Raw genomic sequence first — 14,385 nt, 5'->3', positions numbered from 1 at the left:
ACCAGCAATGTGCCCCATCAGAGCCATCTGGTATTGAACAGCTACTGAGTGAGATGAGGGGAGACTGAGAACAGTGGAACTTGGTGGTAGAAACTTCCTGATGCTGATCACATCCTTTTGCACAGAAGAAACAGGCTGTTTTCTTAATTACTTTTTAGAAGATTTAATCAGCCTTGATCTGGAATTTCTCCTTTTAAAATACTTCTTCATGTTTTAACTTGTCACAAATATATATAAAAGTGAATGCAAATTTATTAAAATGCTTTTACCTCTATTCCTTCTCTTCTCTGGCTTTTATATTTTCTCAGTTATGTTATTCCTTTGAAACAAATCAGAATGAGTTGAATTTTCTATAAGCAAATTTGAATTCTATATATGATGAGTCAAAATTCCCTCTGCATTCTTTAGCTGTAGTGAAAGAGAAAAGGGTTTATATTTCCAAATTGAAATCAGAGAAACAACATTACAGCCTTCTGAATACTTTGCACAGATTTTCTCAGTTGTATTATTTTAAACAGATTTGGACAGGTTAAATTTATATATTTGACTTTAACGTGTATTTGACTGTTAACGTATATTTGACTGTGGGCAAGTTATCTAACCTCTCTGAGCCTCCATTCTTTCATTTCTAAATGAAGGTCAAACACAAGGTTATTGTAAAGTTTAAATGAAATGTCTCTAAAGAGGTAAAAGGCAAAAAAAAAAAAAAAAAAAAAAAAAAGAGGTTAAAAGGCCTAGTACAGTGCTTGGCATTTATCAGGTACTAAATAAGAGGTAGCATTTACATATGGTGAGATTAGCACAGGAGGGAAAATCATGTTCCCAAGGTTGATCACTGTGCTGTGCTGGCAACGCCCAAGACCATCAGTTCCACCCTCTGTTGAGCTATCTGGATTGTTGTTAGAGGCCTGCATATGGCCACTGATTGTTTATCAAAGCTTAAAGGTTATGAGATGGTCTAAGGGAGAGTACATCAGTTGCTAGGATGCTTAGAGTTGGATTGTTGTCCTTCCCCACCTTTGATTTAGTACAAGGCTAAAGAAAAAGTACTGTTCCTAGTTATCCCTCTATTAAATAATAGTGAAATAATAGAATTTTTAAAAACTTCCCTAGTAGATAAGCTCCCTGTTCCCAGGTGTTGAGCATTTTTTAGCAATAAATATTTTTAAATTAAGGTATGTACCTTGTTTTTTTAGACATAATGCTATTGCACACTTAGTAGACTACAGTATAAACAGTATAGTGTATAGTATAGTACAGTATACGGTATAATGTACAGTACAGTATAGTGTATTTTTGGCTGCATTGGGTCTTCGTTGCTGCGCGCGGGCTTTCTCTAGTTGCAGCGAGCGGGGGCTCCTCTTGGTTGCGGTGTGCGGGCTTCTCGTTGAGGTGGCTTCTCTTGTTGCAGAACACAGGCTCTAGGCGCGCGGGCTTCAGTAGTTGTGGCTCGTGGGCTCTAGAGCAGAGGCTCAGTTGTTGAGGCGCACGGGCTTAGTTGCTCCACAGCATGTGGGATCTTCCCAGACCAGGGCTCGAACCCGTGTCCCCTGCATTGGCAGGCAGATTTTTAACCACTGTGCCACCAGGTGAGTCCCTAAACATAACTTTTATATGCACTGGAAAACCAAACAATTCATGACTCGCTTTGTTGCAGTGATGTGGAACTGAACCCACAATATACCTGAGGTATGCCTGTCTATTGACAACATGCCCAGTGTACACAGTTGATGCAAAACCACTTACACTTTGTGTACCTTATTTAACTGATTGAGCAAGTAAAAGCTTAACTCTTAAATTTTCAGTTCTGTTTTAAATCGACAAGTAGTGTTAAATTTTAATTTTTAAAATTTAGCATTGATAGTAATATTATTACTAATTTTAGTAATAAAAGGTAAAACATTAGAATGTGTTCTTAAAATCATTTTTCTCTTATATTTTAAAATTTAAATATCTGTATATATAATAGGCCAAATAATTGTTGTTTTTTTGTTTTTGCGGTATGCGGGCCTCTCACCATTGTGGCCTCTCCCGTTCTGGAGCACAGGCTCCGGACGCGCAGGCTCAGTGGCCATGGCTCACGGGCCCAGCCGCTCCGCAGCACGTGGGATCTTCCCGGACCGGGGCACGAACCCGTGTCCCCTGCATCGGCAGGCGGACTCTCAACCACTGCGCCACCAGGGAAGCCCCAAATAATTGTTTTTGATTCATCCATGTGCATTAAAATTATAATAAGATCTTTTCTTATATTGTATTAAGATGCAAATTCTTATGAAACAGACTTAATAAAACTCAAAAATTTCATTCCGTGTCTGACATATGTAACCTTAATTGCACTTTCTTTTCAGGTAAGTGATTCCTTCTTTGAGGTCGAAGCCCTCATGGAAAAGATGAAGCAGTTACAGGAATGTCGAGATGAAGAAGAGGCAAGTCAGGAAGAGATGGCTTCACGTTTTGAAATAGAAAAAAGAGAGAGCATGTTTGTCTTCTCTTCAGGTAAAAGCAACCATTACATAGTCAATAAAATGTCTATTGTGTCCAAAAATAAAAGCCCAATTTTTTAATTTAAGAGAATTTAAATAAAAGTATCCTTTTTTATTGGAATATAGTTGATTACAATGTTGTATTAGTTTCAAGTGTACAGCAAAGTGAATCTGTTATACATATATCCACTTTTTTTTCAGATTTTTTTCCCATATAGGTCATTACAGAGTATTGAGTAGAGTTCCCTGTGCCATACAGTAGGTCCTTATTAGTTATCTATTTTGTATATAGTAGTGTGTATATGTCAATTCTAATCTCCCAGTTTATCCCTCCCCCCTTTTCCCCCCAGTAACCATAGATTTGTTTTCTACATCTGTGACTCTATTTGTTTTGTAAATAAGTTCATTTGTACCACTTTTTTTAGAGTCTACATGTAAGTGGCGACATATGGTATTTGTCTTTCTCTGTCTGACTTAACTTCACTTAACATGATAATCTCCAGGTCCATTCATGTTGTGGCAAATGACATTATTTTGTTCCTTTTTATGGCTGAGTAACATTCCACTGTATATATGTACCACATCTTCTTTATTCACTCCTCTATTGATGGACATTTAGGTTGCTTCCATATCTTGGCTATTGTAAATACTGCTGTAATGAACATTGGGGTGCATGTATTTTCAAATTATGGTTTTCTCCATATATATGCCCAGGAGTAGTGTTGCTGGATCAGATGGTAACTCTATTTTTAGTTTTTTAAGGAACCTCCATACTGTTCTCTATAGTGGCTGAACCAGTTTACATTCCCAGCAACAGCTGTAGCATTTACTCTTTGAGATAAGATGATGGCCATTCTGACCAGTGTGAGGTGATATCTCATTGTAGTTTTGATTTGCATTTCTCTAATAATTAGTGATGTTGAGCATATTTTCATGTGCTTTTTGGCTATCTGTATGCCTTCTTTGGAGAAATCTCTATTTAGATCTGCCCATTTTTGGATTGGGTTGTTTTTTTGATACTGAGCTGCATGAGCTGTTTGTATATTTTGGAGATTAATTCTTTGTCAGTTGCTTCGTTTGCAAATATTTTCTCCCATTCTGTGGGTTGTCTTTGCTGTGCAAAAGCTTTTAAGTTTAATCCAAATACGGCTTTCCTTTTAGAAAGGTTATTGCATAGGTAGTCCTACTTCTAGAAAAGGAAGTTATAGTGAAAACAGCACTAGACTAAGAGAGAGGACATTCGATTTGGGTTCTAATACTAAAATCACTGCTAATAAACTTGGTGAATATAAGTCATTTAACATTGAGTGCTTTTTTTCCTCTTCTTTAAAATGAGGAAATTGCATTCATAAAGGCCTGAGATTGCTTCCAGCTTTAAAATTCTATGATTTGTGAAAAGGAGCTACTTCTTAGATAACTAACAACAATGTAAATCCTTTATGTTTGGCCTTTATCAAATGTAGGCTATACGATTTAATATGTAAACCAGATAATTTAAAGGAAGAAAGTTAATAAAGTGTGTCAGTGTATTTTGACAATAATAGAGTGGGACAAAGAGTATACGTTAAAAGCAAGTTCCTTAATAGCAAAGAAAAAATCAAATTTGTATAAATGGAGGTTGGATGTTAGCTTGAGGAGAAGTCTTTGATTTTATTTACTTGAAACTATAATCTCATCGACCCCTAAACATGAAGATAATCTGAAAAGGCTTAGAAGTAGTGCAGGAAACATTGTAAAAACAGTGACACACTGAACCTCTTTCCTTTGTTCATCATTTTAGAATTGTTTCTAGGACCTTTGAGCTGTTAAAGAGATCATTTTATATATTGTGTGACATTAAAAATAGTCCAAGTGCTAAAGTTTAGAGCATAAAGTTTAAAGTTTATATTTGTTATCACCATAAAGATTATTCAAAAGGGTGTTCATACTTAGAGTACATACTTTTCAGTAGAACCTAGTATCTGTAAACTACAGTGGGGACACAGAGGGAGAGAGGATCTGTGAAAGAGAGGAATGAAAAACAGAAAATTCAACCATGAGTATTTTTTTTAATAACAGAATCTACTTTTATTATATTCCATTTACTAGTAAGTAGGCTATTTCTCTTTATAGTTTTAAGACTTTATTTTAGTTGATATTGGTCACTCAGTGTCAGAGAAAGGGTAATCCTGTTTTTACTCGTTATAGGTAAAATGAATTTTAACTAGCATCCTGTTTTTGAAAGGCTTTCAGTGGTTTTTTTTTTAAATTATTTCAGATGATGAAGAAGTTACACCAGCAAGAGATGTATCTCGTCACTTTGAGGATACTAGTTATGGCTATAAGGATTTCTCTAGACATGGAATGCACGTCCCAACATTTCGAGTCCAGGTAAAATGACAACTTGTTGTATGTACATGCTCAATTAGAAATACCTCAATCTGACTTAAAATAAGAAAGAGCCATCTGGATTTGAGAAGAAAAAGCAATGCAGAGAAAAATAACTTTTCTACGTACACGTAATTCCCTTAGGTATGTTTATTATATTGTTAAAGTTCATAAATCAGTTGCTCAGAATTCAAAACACATTCACCCATAAAGCAAAATTACAATAGTGGTTAGGTTCCCAGAGATGGTATGCAGAAACCCAGTTAAAGTTCCTGCTATAACTAAACAATAAATAATAGTTGTGTTGGAACCTGGCTTGCTTTTATAGCACTGTTTTACTGAGCCCCAGTGTTAAAGTGAGGTGATTTCTGCCCTTGATATGCACCAGGCCTGAGTGACAAGAGAAATGTCCTCACAGCATCTCAGGCATTATGTGTGTGGGGGTGAAGGGAAAGAGGATGAGAAAGAGTGAAAGATTTGCTTAAATTAGGACTTACAGGGAAAGCAGATTTTTTGTTTTCTTTTTAATTTGGGTGAGTTCTTACAGACACCATAGAAAATAAACCATGATTACAATAACCTAATTCCCTTTAAAATATGAACTGAATGTCATTTGAAGCAATGAGAATTTTTAAAGGTTTCAAATTTAAACCTTAAAGAGGATTCACATACATAAATCTTATTCCAAAATTACTTAGCACCCATCTCTTAGAATAAATAAAGTTACTGGGGTAGGGAGTAGAATTATTGTTGGTAGACCCAGTTTGTTTAGCTCCATAATCATTAACTTTGAAATACACAGTAAAACTTCCCAGTACAATTCTGTATATACTGAGTCCATGGAAACTTAGGGACCTCGTTGTCCTCCAGGATACCAGGGTCCTTCTCTGTTTTCGCTTTGGCAGGAGGCACTGTGCTAAGTGCTTTGCAAGTATATCTCAGGAGTAACAATTGCTGTATCTTCTAGTTCCAGAATAAAAGTTGAGAATCATCAATTAGCAAACATTTATCTATTCTGTGCTTTAGTTTTGTAAGACCGCTTCCAATCCGTCAGTAGAAACATACTGTAGCTTAAATGTTTTTCTTAAACAGTCTGTTATATATTTAATTTAGATAGGTAAATATATAATTCAGATGAGTTGATGTTCCCAACTTTCCCAATTATTGTGCAGGGGCTATTATAACTCTTTTACCAGAATTATGAAAATATTTGAGAACTATGATTTTTTTTCTTTGCTCAAGCAACTAACATATTGTTTAAGGAGACAGAATTAGGCACAAGGAAGAATTATAGAATATTTTACTCAATAGTGAAGTTGTATCATGAAATATAAAAGAGTACAATTGAAGGGATCATGTGGACTGGAAAATTTTATGGAGGGAGATTAGGATTTGAGAGGTTTGAATGGTTTAAAAGCATGGGCATTGTAAGCAGAGGAGACTGTAGGCAATAACTGAGCATAGGTTGAGGGAAGGGATCATAAACTGACTGGGCTGCTAAGACCTTCAAGCAAAGGATAAGTGGGAAGTTAGTTTAAAATTGATCAGATTTGTAGGTGATGATCAGATTTGTAGGTTTTGACCATAGTGATGGCATAATATCAAAGAGGTGTTTTAGGAAAATAAATATGGTAGGGGGGTTATTAAGTTTTGCTTGAGATGGAAAGAAAGGAAGCAGGGAGACTTTAATTTGGGAAAACTAATTAGGAGACACAATTAATAGGGCTGAGAATCAGAGGTGGGTAGGAGGAAAAAGAATGAATGATGGATACCTTGAATTAAAAGTTTACAAAGTTTGAGGACCATTTGAATGCCTGCAGCAATAGAAAAGGAGAGTGGCCTCCCAAGATGGGTCATCTCTGGAGGCTGACAGGGGAAACAGTGAGAGAAACTGAATATGGGTGACCTGCGTGTAAGGGGAAGAGATTCCACTGGTGTTTAAACTCGCTGAGTTCAAAATGTAACTTTTGCATGTTGCAGTATAGAAATTGAAAACATCAAGCTGGAATGCAAGTGAAACTGAGAGCTAGGGATGTACTAGAAAGGCAGTGGATTTCAGCTGCCAGTAATTTCACTGCACCGAAGAGCGACAGACATAGAACTATAGTGGGCCACGTTTTAATTATTCACATTTGTTCTTTCTCTGTATTTAGGACTATTGTTGGGAAGACCATGGTTATTCTTTGGTAAATCGTCTTTATCCAGATGTAGGACAGTTGATCGATGAAAAATTTCACATTGCTTACAATCTTACTTATAATACAATGGCAATGCACAAAGATGTTGATACCTCAATGCTAAGACGGGCTATTTGGAACTATATTCACTGCATGTTTGGAATAAGGTTAGTCTGTTTTCTTATGTTTATGAAGAGGTATTTTCCTTTAGCCTAAATTATTCAGGTGCTTGGAACACATATGCACAGACCTACGTTAACATACTCAAAACCATCCCCTCCCCAATAGCTTATTTTTATGCATTTTGTGCTTCAAAAACTTGATTTTTTGCAGCTTGGTGTGTTTTCTCTTGCCTAGCTAAGCAGGAGGGAGAGTTAGGAATGCTGACAAGAGTTAAATAACAGATGCCTCCAGGGAAGAGGAGAGCAAGCAAGCTGGCCCGAGAGCATAGAGGAAGAGGCAAAGTTTGTCTCTGAACATTTATGGTATCTTTTCCCTTTGTATCATCTTTTATCTCCTGACACACTCATACTTCTACCTTCATGGAACTTAGAACTCTTACAGTACCCTTCTAAAGAGTACCTACTCCCATGATATTTCATCAAAATACAAAACTTTCATATCCTGTTAGGTATTCAGCCACATTTATTATGCTATATAGGAAACACAGCCATCATAAACCACCTTCTAACATACACAAACAACCATGCTGTGGTACTTTCTGATTATTTTAGCTGTAAAGTCAGACTTTGTCTTGCTTCTTCACTTTATCAGTAGCCAGGCTATGACTTTAGACTCCTGGTTATACAGGACCCGCTTTCTTCCTTTTCTACTAAAAACCAATTAGGAGACTTCAGTTCTAGGCACTATCTGCCAGTGGGGCGGAGGAGACATTGGTGCCTATCGACCATCTTGGCTTAGCCTTTCCCAAGTGTAGACACTGTGAAGCCATCTAGAGACTGATTCTTTCCTCTCAGACACCTCTCCCCCCTTTTTTCTCATCTGACCCCAAGAACTCCTGCCCCCTCTGACTCCAAGAACTCCTGGAAACAGAAGAAAAAAAATTTATTTACACAAATAGATTATAATTGATATATCATGTAATAGTATCAATAAGTATTATTGTCTGATTAATTTGTTAATTTCTTAATATCATCAAACTTTGTTTCCAGAATTTGTTCCTCAGTGTGGTTGCTTATTCATGATTGTAAATATACTGTTGCTTGGGCACTGGCAATTTTTTTGTTCATCTAACTTCTGTTTCTTACCCCTTTATACTCATTCATCCACCCCCAATGAAACGTAAAAATTGTAAAGCTGTCATTTTGGGGGATAGCTACCTACACAAAGAGGGGGAAAGAATACAGCATTTACTATTGATGTCTGTACTTCCATAAGAATAAAACAGACTGTACATCAAAAATATAAAATTCTCACATTATCTTTAACAGATATGATGACTATGACTATGGTGAAATTAACCAGCTATTGGATCGTAGCTTTAAAGTTTATATCAAAACTGTTGTTTGCACTCCTGAAAAGGTTACCAAAAGAATGTATGATAGCTTCTGGAGGCAGTTCAAGCACTCTGAGAAGGTAAGTACCTATTGTGTTTACTCTAACTTAGCAGTGATCCTTATTCTCCTTCACCTAATCTAATGGGTCTCAAACCCCTTCCATCACTTCTACCAACCCAGATAAGAATATTCCAGATCAGCTGTCTCACATACCCCTCGGAAGGGAGAACCTCATTATGGTTTAAAGTAAAAGAATAAAGACAGGGAGAACAGGTGTGCTGGCCTCTCCTCAGAGTGCTGGCATCACTGTAACTGCTTAAGAGAAAGAAGAGAGTGTTTGTGAATGATGATTTGGCAGGGAAGTTGTTATTCTAACACACCTTCAAGAAGAGATGTGATCGAATATAAATACAAGCTCAAAACATCTATCCAAAAAAGATCAGACAGCTTTTGTTTTGAGAAACTGATGTTATTCAGTGGCACACAGAAAACATTTCTGGTGTTTATTAGATGCACTGAAACTGATTGTGAATGCTTATAACCCTATCTCTTTTTTTTTTGCATCTTTATTGGAGTATAATTGCTTTACAGTGTTGTGTTAGTTTCTGCTGTATAAGAAAGTGAATCAGTTATATGTATACATATATCCTATCTTAAATGATAATGTGTTTTATATTCAGGTTCACGTTAATCTGCTTCTTATAGAAGCTAGGATGCAAGCAGAACTCCTTTATGCTCTGAGAGCCATTACCCGCTATATGACCTGATGCCTTTCCTCCATTAAAGAAGATGAACGATCAGCAGATACAGTCCTACAAGGGGAAGGTACTAAGCCCCAGGACCAATGGTAGATAAAAGAATTCAGAAATCCATTGTGTCATGATTCCTTTAGTTTCTGCTATTTTACTGTGGAAATGCCACTGCTGGCACAAGCAGTGAGTGCTTGGCAGCTTCAAGTTTAGAGCTGTGAAGAAGGGCTGCTGTTCACAGTATTTTGCTTTTTGACAGTACAAGATGCTGTATAACTGTTTTAATACAGCAAATAGTAACTCTCAAAATCCTGTTGCTTTTATGTTAAAAAATAACAAGAATTGGAGCATGCAAAGAATGGGACTTTGATAATGATGTAAGCTTTTATATTGATACATAAAGGATTTTAGATATTGGTGCTGCTATTCCTGCTGGTGGAATGAATAGAGTGGCTGTTCCAGTTAAGCTATTAGTAATAAAGTGAACACTGCTACTATCTGAGCCTACATACATAATTTTTGTGGTTTCAAATTAAACTTGCATATGTGTTAATTTTTTTTGCACCTAAAATTACTCACAGCTCGGCAAAGACCATTATGATGGTAACAGCTCATTTCTTTCATACAGTTTTTTAATTCAGAGTTATTGGATGATATTAAATTACAGTGGCATTCTTAAAGATTTTCTTCAAAAAGCAATCTTAAATGAAAGTGTGTAAATTATAAGAAAAGCTGGCTACCTTTTGATATGCTGTTTCCCAAGATTCTCTGACACTGGAGGGCAGCTGTCTTGTACAGTATTTTTGTTTCCAGCACCAAAGTTATGGGAAATATTGCTGTAGACTGCTGCGCAGTCCCAGGTGCATTCTGCCCCTCTGCTCCTGCCCACCTCATGGTCCCCACTTCAGAGGTTGTACAGCTCCTTAAATAATAAAGCTGGAAAATATATTTAGTCAGGTTATCAAATTTGATTTACAAAAATGCTAGCTTTGTTTGAAATGCAAACAGGCTTGAAAAAAATGTATTAAGTACTTTGTATTCTGGAGGCGTGAACTGCTTTTGAAGTCTGTCAGTATTATCGGTATTTTTCAATAAAGAATAATTTTTCTGCAATTTTTTTGCTCTCTCAGTCTCTTAAAAAGTCATGGCTTCACAATCGGTAGCTATGCTGTTTCTTTTGACTTTTTCATTAGCCATCACACTTAAATAATTCTGTAATCACATGAGAGACTATTAAATGGCAAACTCTTGAAGTCACTTTGAAAGATATAAAGAAAAATTTTATCTTGGAAATAACTGGTACAGCCCCATGCCTTGTCCATTTTGAACTGAGGTGGACTGAGATGTTTTAGAGGTCAAATAGAATTATTAAAAATTATTAGAAACAAAGGCTAATTAGGGAGCCACTACAGAACAAAAAATGACACTGTCAAACAATTAGAAATAGCTCTAAATTTAATCAAAGCTGTTGTAATAACTCTCTTACTCATCAAAACATTTATTGAGCTCCATCTAGTGCCTATAAATTTATAGTGTGGGATGGGAGGCACAGTTTTGAATGGAGGGGATGTACTTACCTTCATGGCTGTACATCCTATTGAGAAGATAAGACTATCACCTTAGATAAAAATTATCTTCAATATATTTAGAGATATACCTAAGCCCATTTCTAGTCAGCTTACAATAATATACAAATGGTCTTACCCATTGAATTTGCATCATACCTCTGCCCTTTTCTGTCTGCTGCTGGGTTTTTTCATCATAGCAATACAGGTGAATCCAACAAGTAAAGTTGCACTGGATTTAGTTAAATTTTTACTCATTCTGCTTCTGCTCTTTGTTCTTTGCACTTGCTCTTGAAAATACAAAATTTCTAAAAGAGGTTCTAATCAGTAGTAGGATGATCACAAAACAAGATAAACTGAATTCATTATCTTCTTTCACTGAAGCTTATAAACTACTTACAAATCACGATTTGTAATTTTAATGAGTAAAAAAGTGTGCTTATATCTAAAGTAATAAAGGCATGCCTGTGATACAAAGTTGATGTTTCAGTACCTCCCATTTAACAGGTGTTTCTTATTACTCAATGTTTTCTCAAAACTAAACACACAGGATTTCTAATGTCACTATAATCTTTGAAACTAATAGTTTCCAAAATAACTGGGGATGGTAAAATAGAATACACTATGGAATACCAAAACTCTCCCCCACGAGAGGAATTTTTTTTCTTAAATAATCATGAATAGATTTCTGGTTGAGGTTTCCAAGATTCAATTTTTAAATCAGTTTTTTGGTAAAAATTGGGGAACTTTTTTATTAGGTGAAACTTAATTCAGTATCTCTTACTATAAGAATGAGATTAAATTCTAAACATTTATGTATTTACCACAATTATTAACTTCATATAAATAATGGTGATATTTTTAACTTAAAATTCATTTGAGAGTTAAGAGATTTTTAATTTTTCTAATGGTTTACCTATTTCAAATTATTTTGATAACAGACCATTGGTAGGTAAGTAAATAAATAAAACTTGTTGGATAAGCATGTTTTCCAAGCACATTTCACTCATTAAGATACTCAAATTTTGTCACATATTTGTGACTAGTGAATATCAAGGGAAAGCAAAAGGCAGGTAGATGGGGAGTGACATCACCAGTGAAGCTCCAGGTCCTTGTTCCCCATGAGACACTGAGCTAACAACAATATAAGGACCAAAATACCTTTGTGAGAACTCTAGAAACCGCTTGGGAAGCTATAGCTCAGGCAAACACAAAACCAGGAGAAGGCTGCACCAAAAGGTGTTAAGAAAATTTGGGGCATTTTGCTTGTCCTAGCCCTTCCCTTTGCCTGGCACAGCGTGATGCAATTGAGAGGAAACCCCCAATTCGTGGCTCCTCCCTCAGGACAGAAAGGAAGAAGGTGAACTTGTGTCCAGTATTCAGGCTTGTCTGGGGGCTATTTGAGGGACTGAATTCTGTCTCACCTGACTTGGAGCACTAGTGGGAGTGGTAGCATGGTTTGGATGCTGGTTGTGGGCCACTGAAAACAGAAGTGAGCGTAGAGGTGCATTAGAGCAGCAGGGAGTCTACGGTTCTGTAGGCAGGTACAGGAGATCCAAGAGAGTACAGCCGGGAATAAAATAGAAAGTGGAACAGGAAACTCCTGAGAAGAAACAGAGACAAGCCTCTTAGGGAAATTAAGACAGTTAAAAGCAGATATATATCTTGGAATGAAAGCATACACACATGCCCAAAGAAGATACGTCCCTGGAAGTAGCTATTTTTCAAATGCCCAAATCTCAACAAAGTTCACAGGGTATATAAATAAACAGAAGAATGTGGCAAAATCTAAGAAACCTAGAGAAACCAACCCTAAAGCAATGCGGAAATCTGATTTACCTAACAAAGAATTTTAAACAGTTGTCTTAAAGATGCTCAATGAACTAAAAAAGAATGAGACTGACAAATCAGGAAAATGATGCATGAACAAAATGAGAATGTCACTAAAGAGACAGAATAAAGAAGAATCAAATTCTGGAGCTGAAGAATACAATAACTGAATTAAGGAAAAAAACCTAGAGTTCAACTGGAGATTTGATCAGAGAAGAATTAATCAGTGACCTTGAAGAGTTACTATCAATAACTTTAGAGTTACTATTAGTAACCTTGGAGGTTATTTGATATTATCAAGTCAGAGGGACAAAAAGAGAAATGAAGAAAAGTGAAGAGAGCCTAAGGGACTTAGGGGGACATCAGTAACAAAGTGGGGAGTGGGCAGAACTGTAAAGGAATGGAGTTTTGTATGCAAATCAAGTTCTTATCAGCTTAAAATATTCTTATAACTTGAACATTTTTAAATGTAATCCCCATGGTAACCACAAAGAAAATCTCTTTAGAATTTACACAAAAAGAAATGAGAAGGAAATCAAAGCATGTCACTACAAAAAAAAAAAAAAAAAAGTCAGTGAAACACAAAGGAGGAAGAGGGGAAATGAGGTACAAAAAAGCTACAAAACTTGCAGAAAACGATTAACAAAATGGCAATAGTAAGTCCTTCCCTGTCAGTAATTACATCAAATGTAAATGGATTGAATCCCCCAATCAAAAGACACAGATTGGCCAAATGGATAAAATAAAAAAGAGGATTCAACTATATGCTGTCTATAAGAAACTAACTTTAGATCTAAGGATACATATAGACTGAGAGTGAAAGGCTGGAAAAAGATATTCCATGCAAATGGTAACCAAAAGAGAGCAGAGGTGGCTATATGAATATCAGACAAAAGGGTCAATTCACCAGGAAGCTATAACAATTATAAACATATAGGCACCAAATACCTAAATATATGAAGCAAATGTTAATAGAATTGAAGAGAGAAATAGATAGCAACACAATAATAGTGGGAGATTCAATACCCACTTCCAAAAATGAATAGAACCAACAGAAGATAAATAAGGAAACAGAGGACTTGAACAACACTATAGATTATTGGATCTATCAGACATATACAGAACACTTAAACAGAAGAATATACATTCTTCTCAAGTGCACATGGAACATTCTCCAGGACTGACCACATATTAAGCCACAAAACAAGTCTTAACAAATTTTAAAAGATTGAAATCATACAAAGTATCTTTTCTGATCATAATGGAATGAAACTAGTAATCGATTGCAGAAAGAAAAACTGGAAAGCCCACAAGTATGGAGAAATTAAACAGCACATTCTTAAAAAGCCATTGCAAAGAAGAAATTACAAATGGAATTAGAAAATATCTCGAGATAAATTAAAAACAGAACACACCAAAATTTATGGATGCAGTGCTAAGAGGGAAGTTTAGAGCTATAAACTCTTACATTAAAAAAGCAAAAAGATCTCAAATCAACAACCTAACTTCACACGTCAAGGAACTAGACAAAGAACAATCCAAACCCAGAGCTAGCAGAAGGAAGGAAACATACAGCAGAGATAAATAAAACAGACAACAGAAAACAATAGAAACAACAAAACAAAGAGTTGTTTGAAAAGATCAAAAAAATTGACAAACCTTTAACTAGATTAAGAATCAAATATATAAAATCAGAA

The 14,385-nt window shown here is 35.8% G+C and overlaps 1 protein-coding gene across 4 annotated transcripts in view; it reads left to right on the top strand.

The window, feature by feature from the left end:
- Nucleotides 1-10,406, top strand: part of SESN1 (sestrin 1) — a 105,930-nt gene extending 95,524 nt beyond the window's left edge. For 3 of the 4 annotated variants that reach the window (XM_022553975.3, XM_022553983.3, XM_022553991.3), the window contains 5 exons: nucleotides 2,349-2,496; nucleotides 4,741-4,853; nucleotides 7,004-7,194; nucleotides 8,479-8,623; nucleotides 9,225-10,406. In XM_022553975.3, coding sequence (XP_022409683.1) covers nucleotides 2,349-2,496; nucleotides 4,741-4,853; nucleotides 7,004-7,194; nucleotides 8,479-8,623; nucleotides 9,225-9,311 — 684 coding nt within the window. In that variant the 3' untranslated portion in view covers nucleotides 9,312-10,406. The other variant, XM_089921929.1, reaches the window with a different exon arrangement.
- Nucleotides 10,407-14,385: the final 3,979 nt, after the last annotated feature.

Source organism: Delphinapterus leucas, chromosome 12 (genome assembly GCF_059928025.1).
Source record: "Delphinapterus leucas isolate spDelLeu-1000000601 "Yukka" chromosome 12, BTC_Dleu_Yukka2, whole genome shotgun sequence".
In the NCBI taxonomy this organism is placed as follows: Eukaryota; Metazoa; Chordata; class Mammalia; order Artiodactyla; family Monodontidae; genus Delphinapterus; species Delphinapterus leucas.
The sequence above is the reverse complement of the archived record's forward strand: the minus strand, read 5'-3'. Positions and strand labels throughout refer to the sequence as shown.